Source organism: Dromaius novaehollandiae, chromosome 2 (assembly GCF_036370855.1).
Source record: "Dromaius novaehollandiae isolate bDroNov1 chromosome 2, bDroNov1.hap1, whole genome shotgun sequence".
Lineage (NCBI taxonomy): Eukaryota > Metazoa > Chordata > Aves > Casuariiformes > Dromaiidae > Dromaius > Dromaius novaehollandiae.
In genome coordinates, this window is record NC_088099.1 from 6,313,435 (window position 1) to 6,332,123 (window position 18,689).

Sequence of the window (18,689 nt, forward strand, 5' to 3'; positions counted from 1 at the left end):
CTGTGAGCGAGCTGCGACCAGGTAGGAATCGCCTCCTTCCTTGCACTCCTTCCCTCCGTTAATGGTGCAGCACTGCAGGGAGCTGCTTTAGCCGGTGTTTGGAGGGGGGATAATAATAAAGCGCTGAGTCCCAGACGGCTCTTGGTATCCTCAAAGCTCAGCTGGGCAATGGATGCTATTTTTAGAAATTTAATGGCTTGCACAACTGTGTGCCAGTGCTTGCGACCCTGTCCTGCCCCTGCTAATTTACAAATACAGCCCTAGCCAATGGCTCGTAGAATTGGGGCTTATTTTAACAGTCATTTTATTTTAACATCTTTATAAGGCTGGAATAGCCATTGGGCTTGAGAGCAGGAGAACCCAGTCTGAATCAGATTCTATTGCTCTCTCTTTGATTTACATTTCAGACACCTTTAGGCTTGAGTAGCTTAGGCTTGAGTAAACCACTATGGATACCGCTATGGGATAATGGAAGGAGATGTGAGTTTGTGTCAGTACCAGAAGAGTAAATACAGAAGCCAACATTGCCTGAGATACAGCATTCATTTGGAGGTGCTTAGGATCAGGAAACACAGTGGCAATGGCAAGAGACCCATGTTCAGTCCCATCCTGCTTGCACACTGCCAGGCAACACGCATGCACCACAGCACCCAAAACTGGCCATTCCCAGTGCCAGACAACGTGGGCCTATTCCCAGTATCCACACTGCAGCTGAGGGGCAGAGAGTTTAGCTGCAAAGAGACACGCTGAACCAGACATATCTGCTTTATGTAATAGCACAGAAGCCACCTTAGCCTTCCCATGCCCCGATGCACCATCAGTATTGGGGGGATGAGGGTACTTCCTTCATCCACCCTAAGCTCTTTCTGCCTCTCTTCCACGTGTTTGCATGGCACCTAGCGTGGGGAGGCCTTTGTTTCGGCTGGACTCGTTGGCACCCCGGTCACATGAAGATCTCAGCAGCGTTGCGCTGAGGAGGTGGAGAGAGATCCTGGTTCCCAAAGGAGCTCTGTGCTCTTTGCTCTTTGCTCCGGAGGGCCAAGCAACTCACAGGTGCCAATTTTCCAGTTGGAGATTTTGTGTTTCTTGGTTCCCTCCCTCTGAATGCTATTGTGAAAGATTTACGGAGGGTGTTAGGGAGGGCCACAGGGATCCTCCTGCCTTCCCTGCAGGTCTCCAGGCGTCACTCCCTGGAGAGGACGCTGCATGTCAGTGGGGCTGCAGTTCCACATGCCACAAGGAGGTTTCCACTCCAAAATCACATCACATCCTGCATACATTGAATGGCATCGTGTCACATCACATCATGTCCAGCTCTAGAGGACCATCTGCTTTCACCAAGCCTCCTGAAAGGGCCCAGCCCCTCCCCACCATAACAGCCTGGTTCTTGTAGATACCCTGCCAGGCAGTGAATTACTGGCCCCCCACTGAGATGAGAGTCTCTGCTAAGCCCCGCATCCAGGAAGACTATCACCCCTCCCTCTGAAATAGTCTCTTTTTTTTGTTGTTGCTTCTTTCAATACTTGAGGATCAGAGAAAAGAGCTGAATTAGAATGGGCTGGAATTTAACCATCCATAGGAAAAAAAGATGCAGCTGCTCTTGCTACTACTGCATGCCGAGGAGGAGACCGTACAAGGTGTAAGTGTCAGCTGCAAGAAAGGCACCGCTAGCAGTCAAAGAGGCACAGCCCGAAGCGCCCCATGCTGAGCACATCCAGCCGACGGAGTGCGGGAAAGCGAGCGATGTTGTTAGGCAGATGATAGACAGGTCCTTGACTGCCAGCCAAGCTGTGAGTCAGAGGGCTGGGAATGGCAAGCGTTGTCATATGCACCCACTCAGGTAGCCGGGTTGTTCATGAACGGGGTGGCACGGGAGAGTCGGCCAACACAGCAGCAGGCAGGGAGCAATGCACAGCGGAGCAGGTCTTATTTATTTCTCAGGGGTGGAAGGACATGGAGGCAGGAGGTGAAGGGCGGTGCACATCAGTGCAGTAAGCAGCTCCCAGTGGGCATGCATATGGTGTCCTCGGGGCATGTGCGTGCCTAGCAGGAATGCACAGGGCACATCCAGCCATCCATGTGGATCTCTCTCTTCATCTGCAATGCATATTTGTCCGTCTGTTTGTCTAGCTATGCCTTACAGCATACATGCACAGGAGTGGTGATCTGTGTCATGTATTCATACTCATGTTACCTCTCTTTCTGCCTGTCCATCTCCCTTGCCCTTTGTGGAGGTCCTGATCCTGCTCTGGGCTCTGCCTTCCCTGCGTGCTCCTGTCAGCGTCTTGCAAGCTCCTGCCTCAGCCCCTCAATTTCCCCAGGAGCACCCCCACGCCAGCGTGCGAGATCTGAGCTACCTGACAGGTCTACAGAGCCCCCAGGGAGGTGTTTTTTTCCTCCTGTCTAAAAGACGGCAACTTATTAGAAAGCAGGAAAAGGCCTGAAAAAATCAATGGGGCATTGAGTCTTTCTGAGAAGCGCCAGGAGTGTGACAGGGAGAAGGAACGTGCAGGGAGAAATAAGCAGCCCAAGGGATGCAAGTCTCTGTAGTGGAGCACAGCTCTGTGCCCCCACCCGAGACCGGGCTGACACCTCCCAGGTGCCGAGGAAAGAAGACAACAAGAGCTCAGCAGGGGAAAGACGCTTAGGTTAGATCAGACGAGAGGTCTCTGTTATGCACGCAGAAACTAGGACTTTCGGGAAAAGCCAAACAACGGGACTAATTTATCTGTTTTGATTGCTGCTGCCTGTAATTGCTCATCATCGTGCAGGCAGGGCAGGGCTGGGAGTGCGCGGAGGGTGATGGGTCCCACGTGATGGGAGAGAGGCGCTGGTCCTGCCCTCGGTGACTGCGAGGGAACGGCAGGGCTGGGAACCTTTACACCTTCCCAGAGCAGCCCATAAAACTGCTTGTGACCCCTGGACCCCCAAATGGCTGCCACAAGAGGCTGGAGAAGGTGCAAGGGGGAGGAGGCTGCTGCTGGCTTGTTTTTGCCCCTTTTTTCTGGGAAACAGGGTGCTTTGGTGGGGGGGGGGGGCAGACGGATCCCATCTTTAAAACCCCAAGTTTTCTTCCTGGCTGAAGCGGGGAGGCATGAACCGCTGAGAGCTGGATGGATTAGCTCGTTACAGGAGACCCAGTGTTCAATTCCCTCTTGTCACGCTCACACAAAGTCACTGCTGAAAGGGAAACGAGCTTTTGAGAGTGATGTCTAACCGCAGGAGCCTGTATCACTGCAAGTGCTCAGAGCCACCTGGGACTTGTCCCTTAAATCAAGGGGGCTCCCCGGGTGCTGGCTGCCAGGCCCCGGGCTGCGGGGACACCGGGGTGACCACCTCCCTCCGTCCCCGGGCCGGAGACACGGCATCTGGCGCTGCTGTACGGCAGTGTGGGGAGGGAGATCGGGGTGGGGACTGAAGGGACACGGCTTCGTTGTCGCGAGATGGCACCGCGCCCCGCGCAGGCGAAGCGGCGGGCGCTGCAGCAAGCAGGGGAGGCCGGCCCTGCCCTGCCGAGCGAGCCTGGCAAGCAAATGCGGCTCTCCGCACACCGGGGACAGGGGAGCCGACCGCGAAAGAGAGGCAGCGGGTTGTTTCTGTGCTCTCCTTCGCCGTCTCTCCTCTCCGGGCTTCGGAAAATCCCCGTGGGTAGAGTTTCAAATGAATGCAGAGCAGTGAGGGGGAAGGGGAGGAGGGAGTTAAATGCATTTTGGAGGCAGCCCTGTAATTTGCAGTCACGTCAGACTCCCGTTTCATCTCTGCACGGCACTGAGGTAACATCCTCGTGTGCCCTTCAGCTGAAAGCACTGAATAATGGAGCTATATTAATACATACATGCAGAAGCGTATACGTGTGTGTGAGCTGTGTGAGCTCTTGGACCCTTTTAATCAGTGACGTCCTTCATGACAGCTTCCTCGGGATCATCTGGGGTTCTCGGTGTGGCCGGGGATGTTGCCTGGCGGGTGATGGTTTAGCTGCCTGGCAAAATGAGCTTTCTGAAGGGGTGTAGCCAGCCTCCCCCTCCGAGCAATGCTCAGGACTCCCTCGGTGTCCTGGAGGTGACTAAGCCACGCCTGGGAAGAGGTACAGCAGCTGATGCTTTGACTTCACGTGTCATTATTCAGCAGTGAACCGTTCCACGGACAGGCATCTGCTGATAAGCCAAATGCCAGAAAGCAGAGCTGTGTGAAGCGCTGCCAAGCTGTTGTCCTCCGTACCACTGAGGCCCAAACTACAGCCTGAGAAATGTCCTCTGTGCTTCACTTCATAACAACGTGTGGCTTCAAAGCATCCAGCGCACACTGCCTTCCCCATCCCAGGTCACTGTATCGGCTGTGCCTTGGGAGAAGGCCTGTGGGACCGTCCCCTGGAGATGGCAAGGAGGCTCCTGTAGCAGACCTGTTTTGCTCACTGCTGGGCACGTGGAGCACTGATACCTCTCTAATTCTGTATGAATGACTAGGCATAGTTCATGTTTAGGTCTGGACAAGTCTTGTCCCAGAGGAGCTATGGGACAGTTCATTCCTGGACATCTTCAGGAAGCATTGCAAGTCCTGTCTCTGAGCAAATCCAGAATTTGCATCAGAGGTAGCTGTTGTGTCCCCAGCCCCTTCCTGGCTGCGTTTGCCTCCCCAAAAGGGCCCCCCACACCAAGTGGAGTCCAGCCCCACCGAAGGAGCGGTGCCAGAGATGATATGAAGTCTTCACTATTGCAGCCCCTTGACTCAGTGACTGGAGAACAGTGCAAAGCTCTAAGATAGACAGTGATTCACCATTCGTCAACCAGAAAAAAATTGTTCCTAAAGGTATAAAAGGAACAAGGCAGCTAATACTGTGACCCCGTTTAGCAAGATAGTGTGGTGACTTCACATGTTTTAATACTAAAAAAAAAGCAACATCAACTTTGTGGAAACTTTAGGTCCCTCATTTTTCTATGTGCTCATGTGAGATACTTATTTCCCATGTAGTTGTGTAATTAAATACAGTGTTTCAGTTCCAGGCAGCATGTGATTTTTTTTCTTGTGTGAAAGAAAAGGAAGAAATAGACAGGAAAAAGAGAAACCCTAGACAGCTGGATATGGGATCCCTGGATTCCAGATCGAGGTCCAAAGCAGGCAGGGTGGTCCCCCTTGTCCCAAATCCAGCCATTACGAGATTACAAGAGAGTTTTTTCTTTTTTGTCCCAAATCTGTAAAACATTCCTGGCAGACAGTTTTGGTAAAATTCAACTCTTTCCCACGGAAGGCTTTAGCTTGGATATCTCACTGTTCACAGATGCCTCTTGCCTTGAAATATCCCTGACCTGCTGTAGTGCCAATGATATCATATCATTAGGGATCACTTACATATCCTATCTGGAGCCAAGGATGGTGTCTCATACGCTGCTGCTGCCAAATTCAAAAAGGAGTCCAGCCAGACTCCTTAGCTAGGTACAAAGAAACCTATTCCTTTCCCACCCTCAAGACAGAGGTGCAGGGAAAAATTGCTCATCCCAAACTAAATATGGATGTGTTTCTGCCCTTGTACTTGATACGAGCTATTTTTAAATGCTGGAATAATAGCATAGGGAGAATCAATATGGCTCTGTGGACTCATCAGTGGCCCAGACCTGAGCCACTTTGGGATTTATGAGCCCTGTGCGATGGATGGATCAGCCTGTTTTGGCTGGAAGGAGTACAGCTGCATGTGTGTGGCTGCCTGCTCTCCTCATTGCACTCCCTGTCCTCAGCCGCACTCCTGCACAGCCGTCCCTGGGAGTACCTGTGTGAACATGCAGACAGGGCCAGAATTGCTCCACCAACCTCTGCTCACCGTTACAGGTTAGGTGGACAATACAGCTTCCCCCATAGACCAAAGATGCCCCTTCCCAGTTGCCACTACAGAGCTGGCACTAGAGTGGCAATGATGGCCAGAAACCAAAATAAATCCAACTCACAGCTTCTGCCCATGGCCGAGTCAAAGGCTGTCTCTGGCACCGTGGAGGTGATTGCCTGTCTGCTGCTGGGGAGCTTCCCTTCCTGTGCAGGAATGACAACAGGTAAACAGTTAGATTCCCATAAACGGCTAAATTCCCATAAACAGAGGAGAGGAACCAGGTAAAGCCCCAGTGTGGGGAAGGCAACTGCATCAGAAAGTTTCCAGAGGTGAAGACGGCCCTGATGTTGCCTCCAAGTATTGGGTGTGGTTTGGCCTTTCTCCCTGTAGACCTAACCACAGCCTTGGCTTTGCTGTGTTCTCTCCAAGCACAGTGCTTCCCAGGTCTTTGGGCATGGACTCCCTCTGTTTTCAGAGAGAAGTGGTAATTTCTCTAATGACCCAAGATTTTTAGGCCACCACCAATGCTTTCTCTTTCTGGGTCAGGTTTATCCATTTATTCCCTTTACCAGTCCCCACAGTGATTTCAGTTTCTCAAGCCGCGTAATGATCAACACTGTCCTTCACTGCACCCCCCATGAAGCAACCGGACCCTCCTGCGGAGCAGTAATCGCTGGAGCAATACCATACAGCAGTGAGATGGGCCTGGCCATGTCAGACAGGATCTTGCCCCTAATTAATTTTCCTGATGATAATGACCTCATGGGACTCTCTTGTTTGCTTGATTTAGGTCCCTGTAGTCTTTTTCCCATGTAGATGCCCATTTCTACTAATTCCTCCACTCCAGGGGTCTTGGATCACTCTCCTGTCATGTTTGCTAGGACAAGGGCTGCAGACCGCAGACCTGTGTGCGGTTGCAGGTGGTGTCCTTTTTGCTCATGGCTCACAAGACAGATGCCACACAGCCTCAGTTAAGTGCCTGTCCTCAGGGGTACCCTAAGTGTATTCCTCCCGCCCCATTTCCCAGCTATCAGAGGAGGCATCTTTGCAAGGAATAGTCTGTAGAAAATATGACCTGTGCTCCTGATAACAGACAGCATTAAATTACTCAGAGCTGGATGGGATTAGAGATAAACTATATCAGAGCACAGAAAGAAAAAAGGATGTTTGGATTGAGAGGATCGGGTCAAGGAGATGTGTTGTTGTGTGTGGTTTGCCTAACAGGGCTGGAAGCTAGTTTAAGCTGCAGATGACATTATCAATTTGTTCTTGCTGGTAGATGTTGCCTGATTCCAGACAATATTAGCTGCTTGCAGGAGCTGACACCATTTCCATCTCGTTCAGTGTTTTATTATTTAACAGTAGAGTCGAGTCTGTCTTTCATTCACCACAGCATGTGGTACCCCTATTCCACTGGACACCGTGGTGTTGCAGAACCTGGCACAAGGGAGACCTAGCATGTGTTTGGAGACCTGGTGATGTGTCTGCCAGCTTTTAACTGCTTGGGAAGAGCGGTACCCTCAACGCCGCAGGGAGGTAATGTGCAAAGGGCCAGAGTTTTTGGTGGTAGGCTCTCCTACTCACCCTTCCCGCACCCCGAGGAGCAAGCTCTATCCTGATGGGCGGCTCTGGTATCACAACGCAGGTCCCCATTAAAACTGGCTCTCCTTCCCTAGCCGTGGTTGTCATTACACAGGGCTGCTGTCACGCCCAGGGGAAACGGTGCGTGGTGAACCACCACCACAAAGCACAACTATTTAAAAGGATGACTCTGGATATCCAAAGAAAACAGATTTTGGGGGGGCTTTGGAAGAAGAGCACTCACTAACCTTTTCTGCAGACTCTTTCCACGTGATGGTGGCAGGACTCCATTGTGCCTTCCTCTGGCTGCCTTGAAGAGATGAAGGGAAGGATGCATCTTTACGGGGTTTGCTCTCCCTGCTCAGGGGCTGGATTGTTGTCATGATCCTAGTGTCAGCTTCCCTCTTCCTCAGGATGCCATTGGGAGAGGCTGTCTTGAGTGGAGCAAAAGATAAAGTCTTACTCCTTGGAGTGGCTTTAGCGATATCAAAGCTGGTCAGGAGCCCTCTGAGATTCCTCCTTGTTGGGCCGATGTTATGCATGGGAAGGTCCTCCATTGACTTGCTCCTGGACACATCATTGAGATGGTTTTGAGATAAGGCACACTTTTTCCCCATTGGATTGACATTAGCCTGTGATAGATGTCTTCTCTCCATGAGCTAAAAAAAAAAGAACACAAAACATCAGAATAGGCTCATATCTAACTACGGTAAGAAATCCACTATGGTTTTACTTCTACTGCAAGCACCACATCTGTTACTATTTTAACTCTTAGAGATGAAAGATCCCATCACTTTCTTATCTATGTTCCCTGGAGTAAATCTCAGGGACATGATCTAAATACACTCTAGACCTTTCTGAACTGTGGCAGAAGTTTCTGTCTTTCCTATTTCCTATGTGTCTCCCTGATTTCTTCATAGTCATGTAAGAAAGATTTCGAGTAGAGAAAGTGTGACCACTGGTTGTCTTCCATCTCGACTCAGAGCTGTGAGCTAAATCTACTCATGAACTTGGTATCTAAGTCCCATTACAATCAAAAGAAACAGGAAAGTGTTTTCCTTACCCTAGGGTATACAGTTGCCTTTAGTAGGTGCTTAGTGTCATTTGAGGTGCACAAGGTGTGTTGACAACCCACACAGCCTCCAGCTGCTGCTGCAGCAGGGCAGAGGTGTCCCAGTGTCACATCTGTCAGCCCAGTGTGGATGTCTAGGTGCCTTAATATCTTTGGGTGCCTTCATTTCAAGCTGAATACTTCCTTCACTTTCTAACCACTAAATCCTCTGTCAGGTCCTAAACCTCTGAGGGCCTTGCATAAGGCTCCGCCTCTGTTATTTATTCAGTCTAGAATAATCTGAAGGTTATAAAAGAAGCTTTCATCCCCTTATGGAGCATCTCTTATGTGTGAGTCCGAGTGGATATGTTACAGGGGGGCAGATTCTGACCTGCCCTGAGATATCCTCACAACAACACCTGTAATTGAAAAAAAAAGTGCTGTTTTTTTGTCTCTAATTGCTAAGAACTGAAGCATTCTGCTGGCGGGATGTGCTCTGTCCACCTCATCTGAGCCTTTGGCGCTCACCTCGGGGTGTTCTTGCTTCGACATGTTGCTTTCACAGTCCAGGATGCTCTGGTACCTGCAGGGGAGACAGGAGAGAGCAGCTTAATCCCTTTTTAGCCAGGTCATTTAGGAGACACCCCCCCCCGCCCCGTAGTGGACAGGCTCTTTCTGTCTTCCTCTATCCTCTGGAAAATACCAAGCCCAACTGAGTTCGAAGGCAGTCTCTAAGGGTGAGAGAGACGTGAAAAATCCTCCAAAGAGACCTGACTTTAAATCTAATGGGTTAGTTCAAGGTAGTGTCACTGGACCAATGTGAGCCCTCCCCTCCTTCTCCCGTGCTCTGCGGTCAGTGCAGACATGTCTCTGGAGCACACCATCTCCCCAGTGGTGGAGGGCAGAGGATCTGCTGGGGGTTGTGTTGGTTGAAAGTGGCCTCTTACTGCATTTGGTGATACCAGGCTTGCATCTGAAGTCAGGCTTTCCAGAAGGTTGATGTGTTGTTAGTTTATGTAGCTTGAACATAATATTGAGTGGTTTATCAAGTCAATGACTGCTTATCATAACAGCAGGGACAAGTGAGACTGCTGCAGAAGGAAAAAAACCAGCTTCCTTCTCTTCCTTGCTGTGGGGGTTACACCACCAGCTCTCTCCAAAGACCCCAGTCAGATAGATGACTTTTTACAGTGAAAACTGACTAAGTTCAGGATATTCAGAACCAAGCTGTCCCTAGCGGAAGTTCAAGAGACAGTCTTGACAGCTGCTCTTTCACCTCTATGTTAAGTGAGATGAACTGCCGGTACAGTTGCTAATCTTATTTGTTTCACTCTTGGCAGTGTTGCGGTCTGCTCTCAGTTATGGGTTGTAACTGAAAGGGAAATTATCCCTTGAAGGGCTTGGGTTGAAATATGACTCTCCCTAGAGTATTTTGGTTTGAAGCAGCTGATGAGAAACCGGGGGGGGGATGAGAAGCCTATGTCTCGCTTATCCCCTCACAAACTCCTCTGTCCAGCATTTGCTGTTTTCCCTTGTGGCACCTTAGACACTATCTGTATTAGAAGCTTTAATTCCCCACCTGGGAATGCTCCAGTTGTCAAGTTTGAGGGCAAATTTTACTATGTGTCATAGCATTTGAGTAGTTTTGTCAGGTAGGTCTGGCTTTCAAATCAGGATTGGTCTACTATGACTAAATACTGCGTCAATAATGTATAATATAGAGGCAGTTATGGCAGAAAAGTACCTGCCTCTAGCTGAAGACCTGACACGCTGGGGTGCTTTTCTTGGGAAAGACCTTATCTGAGTGAGATCCATCTGTTACGGAGGTGGGAGAGGGAAGAGCCCACCCTGGAAACCCCCAGGTCCGATTGCAGATTAACCACTCACCTGGCGACCAGTTCAGAGACAGACACAGATTTCCGCAGAGGAACTGCTCTGTGCTCTGCACGGCTGCGTGGGGAATGGCACAGAGCAGGGAGGGACTGAGCCGGCCTCAGCTTCTCAGCTTTGTCCATGTTCTGCGTCTGCTGTCATCAGAGCAGGAGAGGAAAGGTTGAGGTGCTGGATGGGAAGACCCAGGGAGAAAAGGACAACATTTACTGCATGCATCTCCTCTCACAGGGAGAGTGCAGAAGGACTTTGGAACAAATTCTGTCTTTGCTGAAATATCTGCAAACCTCATCAAACAAGCTCACTTTTAAAACGCAAAATGGGGGTTAAACAAGATGGTATTTAAGTGAGATTACTCCTAATGCAGGAACTGGGTCTTTTTCACTTTTGACTATCATTTCGCTTATTCTCTTCAATCTCCTCATCTATCCCTATGACAGAGAAGGGGAAAGAACCTGAAGACCTAGCTTTAAATCATTCAAAAATGATTTGATGAAAGTTCTGTATGTTCATTGTAGGATGAAATTTTTCTCTTATTTCTAATGTCGCATAGACCTGAACCAGCGCTGAATTCAGGCAGTAACTGGAGAATTAATGACCTCTTGGCCTCTCCTGCCAGAAGTGTTTTTGTTTTTGAGGCTTCAGAAATGCACAGCAGAAGTCCCTGACAGTGGATCTGCAGTGAATGATCTGACACGTGGAAGTACATTAGGTCATCTGGGGTTCAGTTTCTGAATTTAGACAGACCTACAAGTTATTTGTAATTACTCTCTAATTACTGACATAGGCATGCAAACTATGGGATTATTAGATGCATGTATTTAGGTTTTGGGTGTGTATGTTTTAAAAGCCATGTTACTTGCAAAATATGTTTTGTAATGAATTTCTATTCCACTGGCCTAAATGTTCGTGCTATTGCCAACCCCAGCATCAGGAGGTCCAGTTCCAAATACACTCAGGAGGGGCAGATTTTCTGGGAGATGGGGAAGACATTCAGTATTTTATGAATCTCAGCTTCCCCTCTCATGCCTTTAAGATATCTGCAGTCAAGATCAGAGGCAGGGAGATGTATTTCTTACTAGTTGCTTCAGAAATTTCCCTTTTTATTTTCCAGGTCATTTCAGTTGAGCCTCGCAATGGTAGGAAAGAGGCTGATTTATTAGCTCGCATACTCCCACCTCCCACAGTCCAGCGATTATTCCCTATTTTTGTGATGATATCTAATCTTAAACAATTTCAGGCAAAGAGCCCTTCAGGGATTTACTCTGCAGCAGAATGAGCCTGTTGGTAGGGAAGTGTTCCCTGATTTTCCATTTATTTCCCCCTTTTCTTAAATACAGCAGGAGCGGAAGATTGAAATAGTCTTCGCAGCCCACCCTGAACGGTTCCCACAATCATCACAGCATCCCCCACTTGCTAAGGATTTACAGGATTTTTCTGATATTAATTCATTCCATTTTCTGTGATCTGGGAGGTTTTGTGTGTAAAATCACTTACGTGCTAGAGTGCTTTCTTCCACCCGAGATCTGCCATTTGATAGTCTCCTTGGAGCTCTTCACTACCATGCTTCTGATTCCTTCTTTTCTCCCCCTTCTTTACAAGACACGAGGCAAAGTCCCTTGGCAAAGCTGCAATTAAATATTAAAAGCTGATGTGTGAACGGGGCTGGTGTGAATTTGAGAGCTGGCACTGCAGAGCAGAAGAGATCAGGCCTCCTCCTGGCTCCTGTCAGCCTGTTGCCCATTAATAAAGTCTCACTCTTCCCTACAAAAACACGGGGCAGATTCAGATTCCAGCTGTGGCACTCATAGCCACCTAGATCCAAAGCTGGATTTGGATTTGGGGGTAAATCTGCTGGAATCCATCTCTCCTTGCCTGTCACCTTGCCTTTCTCTCGTACGTGGGGGTTTCTGACCCCTCAGAGCCAGCCACGAGGACCAGGAGACTCCAGTTATCCCTGCTTTTTCCCCACAATTTGTTAGCCTTGCTGTTTATTTTTGGTGAGTTTGGCCACGTAATAATGAAAGGGGGGCCAGGCCTAAGACAGGTAGGGTCCAGAGAAAATGAATTTAAACACTTCACTATCATGGGCAAGGAAGGGCAGAACTGTCTGAGGAGATCCAATTTAGGTAAAATCTAAGTCTGATTAAAGTCAAAGTTTGACAAAGGTCACCTCTTAGCCCTCTCAAAAAGCATCATGACCAAAAACAGAGCTGCTTTTGCGCTCCTAACAGTAATTGTTTTTCTATGAAGTTCTTTCCAGGGATTTATCCTGTGCATGCTGGAAAGTTGACCAAGCAGCAAAGCCAGTGCTTGAACAAGAGCAGATAATACTGTGTTGGCTGAGGGTGGTTTATAATGAACAAGAAGTGCTGCATTTAACATCAAAAGCTGGAAAATCATTTACCCAGAAATGCCTTAGCTAAGCAAGAAACCTTTGATACTAGGAGAGAGGTAGTTAGGGCAAGTCAGAGAACTGGATGTATGAACTGACCCTGTCTCTGTTCTTATTTCATAAAATAATAGCTCATATTTCTGCATGTCCTGATTCAAATCTTACCGGAACAAGTGAAAAACTCACTGTCGAGCTTTTATTCAAGCACCTGAAAAACAACTGAGGGGCTTTAACGATTTTAATTCTACATCCTATGGGTAAAGTGAATGTGATTTTATACCTTAGACTCATTTTATCAGTCATGTTCGTTACAGAAGTGCCTCAGGACCAGCCTAGAGCACAGCCCTGACTTTGTACATATACAGATTTGAACTAGACTTGAACCCTTTATTCTTTTCCTGAGCTCCCAGGGTGTCCATGACCTTCTGGATGTTTCCACTGAGCAAGATTCAGTTCTTTGTGGATTGTATGAGATGCCCTGTGCCGTAATGGGAAAACACTAACCACTTAGGGAGCTACTGGACTATCAAGACAAATATAATGGCAGTTAGAAAGTTTTTTAGTTGCATGGGCAAAACCAAGGCTCTGGAGCAGGGTTGCTTCCTTGTTAGTTATTTAATTTAGAGAAGGACTGGGTTGACAGTATGGAACAATGAATATTGCAGTCCGTCCAATAGTGGGTAACAGGGGCTGCTCAAAGACCCGTGAATTATTTCAGGGACTACTGCTATCCCATTCCTCTCACCATAAAAAGGCTGCATGAAACAATTCTCTGCATAGCTCCAAGGCACATTCACTAGATAAAGTGCATTTTGAAACCCTTTTTGCCAGGATTATGTTGCTTAGGCTTATTCCTCAGCTACTGTGTCTACTGGGGGCCTTGCTCAGCTCACAGTGATTTTCGTCTTAACTATTAGCTGTGCACGGGGTTTGCCTTGTTGGCAAGCGTCTGTGGGAAGATGGGAACGAGTCGTTCGTGTGGAGTAGTTTCTGAAAGCTGGAAAGAAGAGGGGGGTCTAAGTCCTACTGAAAGCAGGTTGGCTGGGCTTGGAGGAAGACAAGTCATGACTTTTTTCTCCCTTATATGAATGCAATAACCAGTGCTGAAAGAAGAGAGAGAGAAATGTCTGCTGAATTAGAGCTACTCACACCCGCACACTGCTGAGTTGCCATATTCAGCCCCCTTCAGTCCATGCTGGGACCCCCCTTGGGTGAAAATCCCACACATTTTTTCCCCTGATTCTCCTCTCATTGCATTATTTTCATGCTGCTGTAAGTAGTTCCACTGGTTTCTGTGGAAATGCATCTGGATCAGATTGACCTGACTTTGGATAACAACTCAGAGAGAGGGTAGAGGGAGGGTGGGCTAGTCAGGGGGTGGAAGGACTGAGAGAGAATATGTACCAGCCGCCAAAACACCCTTTCCTCCAAGGACTGTGAGGAAAGGAAATTGAAAGGAGTTTCATTACTGTCGACTGCTGGGACCCGTCTGGTTCGTGTTGCTCTGTGGCCCTCCGAAAGCTTGTTCCAGTCACCAGCCCTAGCGACACTCACTCTGTCTGGGGCAGAGCCACTCTGCTCTGGTTCTCCAAGTTGGAGCAAACCTCCATGCTTGGCACCCACTATGCTCATGGATGGGCCCTTTCAGATGTCCTGAAGTCTAAATAAAATGGGATGTCCTTGTAGGTCTCACTGGAAAGAGCAGCCAGACTCCAGTATCTCCTCTGCTCCCTGAAGAAAGGTGGGGACAACCATGCTACTCGTGTGAGCCTTCGTCCCAAGGATCCTCTGTGGGCTCTCACGCTGGATGGGAAGAAAGATGAGAAGTTTTGAGAATCCAGGCTGCCCTTTCTCTCCTTACTGTGACAATGAGCCAAATCACACTCTTTCTCCCCAAACAGTGGGAATTTGCTTGGGGAAAATGGAGCTGGATGACCCCCCATATGTTGCCATGAGTCTGTACAACAAGTGAGGCCAGCTGCATGTTCCTCTGTAGGATCGCAGCTCTTACCTGTTATAGCCATTGAGATTTCACATCCTATGATTACAACCTAGGCCTTCTCCAGGGTGGGGACTGGTATTTTATTCCAGGTACTATGAAGCCTTGCCATCTGCCTGAAACATCTGCTGACCACTGCAATAGAAACAGTAAGGTCTGATTTTTATTTTTATTTGCTATGGCCAGCCACTCTATGGGGAAGTTACACATCCTGCCCAATCCAGGTCTTCTAGGTATTACCTAGGCACCTCCACTCCTCTGGGCCTGCATAGGTACCTGAAGAAGGGGCAGGATTTCTGCAGGACAAGCAGAGATTTCTGCAGGACCCCATGAGATAAGGGATCTTTTTCCAGAAGGACACCTAAGGCGCTTGGTTTGGAAGGCAGGGCAGTGTTTGGAGGGTTGGGAGCTGTGGTTTGAGCCCCTCGTGGTTCAGCATTGGTCATGTCACATCCCTGTATCGCTCACCTGCTGAGGCTCAGAGCTCTTCAGGATGGGCCCTGCACTATGCAGTCTCCTACATGTGGGTATCACATCCAGGAGATGCGGGAGGCAGGCTGAGGAGCATGGGCAGGGTGATGGAGGGAAGCAAGTAGGAACTTTGAACAGAGACTGAGAATAAACAGAAATTAATGGTTAACGCAGATAATTTCTATCTATGTCAAATGGACTGACCTAAGCTCACATGAGATTTTTACTGACCAGACAGGGTTTATATAACCACCTCTTTTTTTCTTTTCTTTTTTTTACAGTTGTATAGTGTTGTTTTGAGAGCTGCATTCCAACTAAAAACGTGTGCACTCTTCTTTCTTTTCCCCCATGTGCCCAGCCTATTCTGGTTGCTTCACGTTGTTTTGCTGCATGCATGTTTGTCCCCTGTTTGTCAGCTGGCCCATGTGGGGGTTGTTGGGATGGTGCAGGGCAGTCACGATGGCCTTCCTTTCTCCCAGACCTAAATACTAAAAGCACGAGCCCAGAGGGGATGGGAGCGTGTCAGCACCTAGATTTGCTCTACGGGGACAGAAGCAGTGGGGAGGTGAGACGGCACAATTCCCACCGCCTTCAATGCCTTGTCTGGTCTCAGTCAACACAGAAGTTTAAATATTGGTGTCTCCTTCATCCAGGCAAAGCCAGCAGCTAAAAATTTTTCCTGCAACAGGGAATTGCATGCTCTGAAGCTGGGTGACTGAGACAAGTGCGGTGAATACAAAACACACTTGACAGCATCTCCTTGGGTGGCACACAGGGTGCTGGAAACTCTCTCTGGAGTGGGCAACTCCAGAAGGAGAAAGAGTCAGACGTGGCCCTAAACTGTCCATTCCCCTGCTGCTGGAGCCATGCTCTGGGAAATGGTGTTAGATGGATGTTCCTTGGGGTTTCAGCCTCCCTGGGGCTGAGATCTGCAGCCTGCCAGTGCAGGCATCTGTGCATGTTGTAAAAACACGTTTGTGTGAGTATATGTGAATGGGTCCTGCAGAGTGGTGTTGGTATGGGTGGAGGAACAGGTACTGGAAAGTGGTAAGCCAAGGAAAGGAAAAGTCCATGCCAATGAGGTGGTCTGTGACCATTTCCCAAGGATCAGTGGGCTCCTGTTGAGGGTGCAGTTCCCGATAAACCCACAACCCTGCTGAATCTGTGCAAGGCCACAAGCATCAGCGGTGGGTTGCGAGGTTTGGACCACATCCAGAAGGGTGGTGGCTGCTCTGCGCAAAGGCTACGGGGTTAAATGTGCACCTGATGAAACAAAGGTCCCTGGAGGACTTTACAAAAACCCATTTGTGGCCCCTGTGTGCTGCTCTGACCAAGAAAGCTGGAGTGAGTGCAGGAGGGTGCAAGCAAGCCACGAGAGGGAATTAGTCCGTGCGGGGTGTGAATAGTGATCTGCTATTAGTTCTAACAGCTTGAGGAATAAAAGGTGTTCTGGAAATATTTGTTTTGATCTGTACCTTGTTCTGATTTCATCCCCTATAAGGGAAAAGGGAATTTACAGCAAACTTGCTACAAGCACTGGAGGAAGGACCCAGATTTCTCACCTTCCCCAGCCTGTTCTGCCCAGCTTTCTGCGGCAAGGGGAGCTGCTCTCCCTGCACAGAGGCAGGGTTGGGAACGGGCTGCATAGCGAGGGCTTCATCACGTAGCCGAAGGCACTGTGCAGCCCCAGGGAGCTGATGCTGGCAAAGCCGATTTCTTTATTTCCTTTGGTCTGCTGAGTAGGGCTCTGCACTAGCAGTTTACTGAGGATGGATGCACAAGGGGAAGAAAAATCCCTTGCAAAGTCTCTCATATTGCTTTCTCTCCACGCTCTGTCTTTTTCTTGCGGAGAGTATCTGTATCCTTGCAGTCATTTCCATAATTATTGGTTTCATGTTAAATAACCAAAAAATTATCTATCAAACACACATGTGGAACTAATGGGGCTTATTTGAAAAGACCTGTCTTTGCATTACAGCTGTCGCATCACTCAGTCCATTTTAATTAGCTTCCACAGCATCAAAATGTGCTGGGGAGGGAATTAACATGCTCATTTGCCCTGGGCTCCCCGCACCTCCTGGGAGCACTGGGCTCCAGTTTCACCCCGGCACCCTGGAACACCAGTGCGCTTTCCCTGGGGGTGAGCGTGGGAAAACTGTTGCAAGAGCTCCTGGGTGAGGCCTCAATGTTTGCACGCTTCGTTTGAGTGCTCCCCGCTGAATATTGGAAATTCTTTCTTCCAGCTTGTTCCTCTTGGGAATCAGGAGGGGAATCTCAGGAGACTGGCTTTCCTCAGGAGACTTCTGAGAAAGGCTGGATTTTGTGGGGGCTGGAAATACCATGGGAGGAACTCCGGTAATTTCCACTTCAAGAAGTAGGATGGCCTCTGGCTTATTTAGGGAAAGAAAAAAACCCAAAGTCAAAAATTTTCGGACTCCAGAGTCTCAGGTTCAGGTGGAGTTTGGGTTTCAGAGAAGCGGCATGGTCTCAGCTGTGGGGCTCAGTGCCAGCTCCTGCTTATCCTTGCTTTTCTCAGAGACCTTAGCGTGAACTGCAGCAAATCAGTCAGCATCTTGGATTTCACTGGAGTTGAGATGTGGCCCTCAGGATATCAGTAGGTAAGTTCACCCACTGCAGCAGGGTGCATGAAGGTGAAGTTTGCCCTGGGGTAAAAAGCATTTGGGCCAAAATACTGCAAAGGAGAGAATGCTTCTGATTGCCTTCATTTTAGGGTCTGATTTTGAGAATAGCACCGAGAAGAGCATTGTCATTTAGACCCTGGGAAGAGGAATGACGATTTAGGGCCCATGAATAATTTTTCTGGTAGAGAGTGAAGATCTTGTGGTAAAAGCAAGATTACAAGGCGAGCTTTCTGCAAATTCTCCGCTAATTCCTTCCTCAGGTTTGCCACTTGGTATTGATAAATAGAGCTGGCAGGAAAATGTTTTCCCATCTGCTGTGAAATTTCTAGGGATTAGAAAAAGAATTACAACATTTTATATTTGAGACAACAACTTACTCTCAAATTTCTGCAAATGAGTGTGGAAAATTTTGAAGTTGGCCAAGTGAAACTTTTTTTTTAATGCTGCAATCTTGAGTTTGAGATTCAACCTTTTATTTCTTTTAATAACTGAAGTACTTGTAACCTTTGAATCCATAAAACTTCAGAAGGAAGCATTCAAAAAATAAAGTTTGGGGCCTTGAAGATACAAAAGAAACATTTTGATTATGCCAGTCATTTAAAATATGTTTTCAAATCAAGACAGTCCTCACAACTAAGCCTTCCCAGAAATGGCCTCCGTTTTGACAAATTGCTATTTTCTGATCGTTTTCCGTACCTGCCCCAAGCTCTGTCTCGTACCAGCAATCTGTGGACATGCATGCAGCCAGTCCTTGTGCTGCCCAGTAATTCAATGACTTGGGACATGCAGAGGGCCACGCTGAGTGATGGGATGGTGGTGGTGGTTTCACCCGGCGGTGGCCCATC

At 48.5% G+C, this 18,689-nt stretch overlaps 1 protein-coding gene across 4 annotated transcripts in view; it reads right to left on the reverse strand.

Moving 5' to 3' along the window:
* XIRP1 (xin actin binding repeat containing 1) overlaps positions 1-12,158 on the reverse strand; it is a 34,542-nt gene extending 22,384 nt beyond the window's left edge. For 2 of the 4 annotated variants that reach the window (XM_064505704.1, XM_064505701.1), the window contains exons 1-5: positions 11,835-12,158; positions 10,335-10,508; positions 8,976-9,030; positions 7,645-8,055; positions 5,937-6,018 (exon numbers count right to left, since the gene is read on the reverse strand). In XM_064505704.1, the coding sequence (XP_064361774.1) occupies positions 5,937-6,018; positions 7,645-8,055; positions 8,976-9,030; positions 10,335-10,462 (676 nt within the window). In that variant the 5' untranslated portion in view covers positions 10,463-10,508; positions 11,835-12,158. The remainder of the gene's footprint in view (positions 1-5,936; positions 6,019-7,644; positions 8,056-8,975; positions 9,031-10,334; positions 10,509-11,834) is intronic. The other 2 variants (XM_064505703.1, XM_064505702.1) reach the window with 2 other exon arrangements.
* Between the last annotated feature and the right edge of the window lie 6,531 nt (positions 12,159-18,689).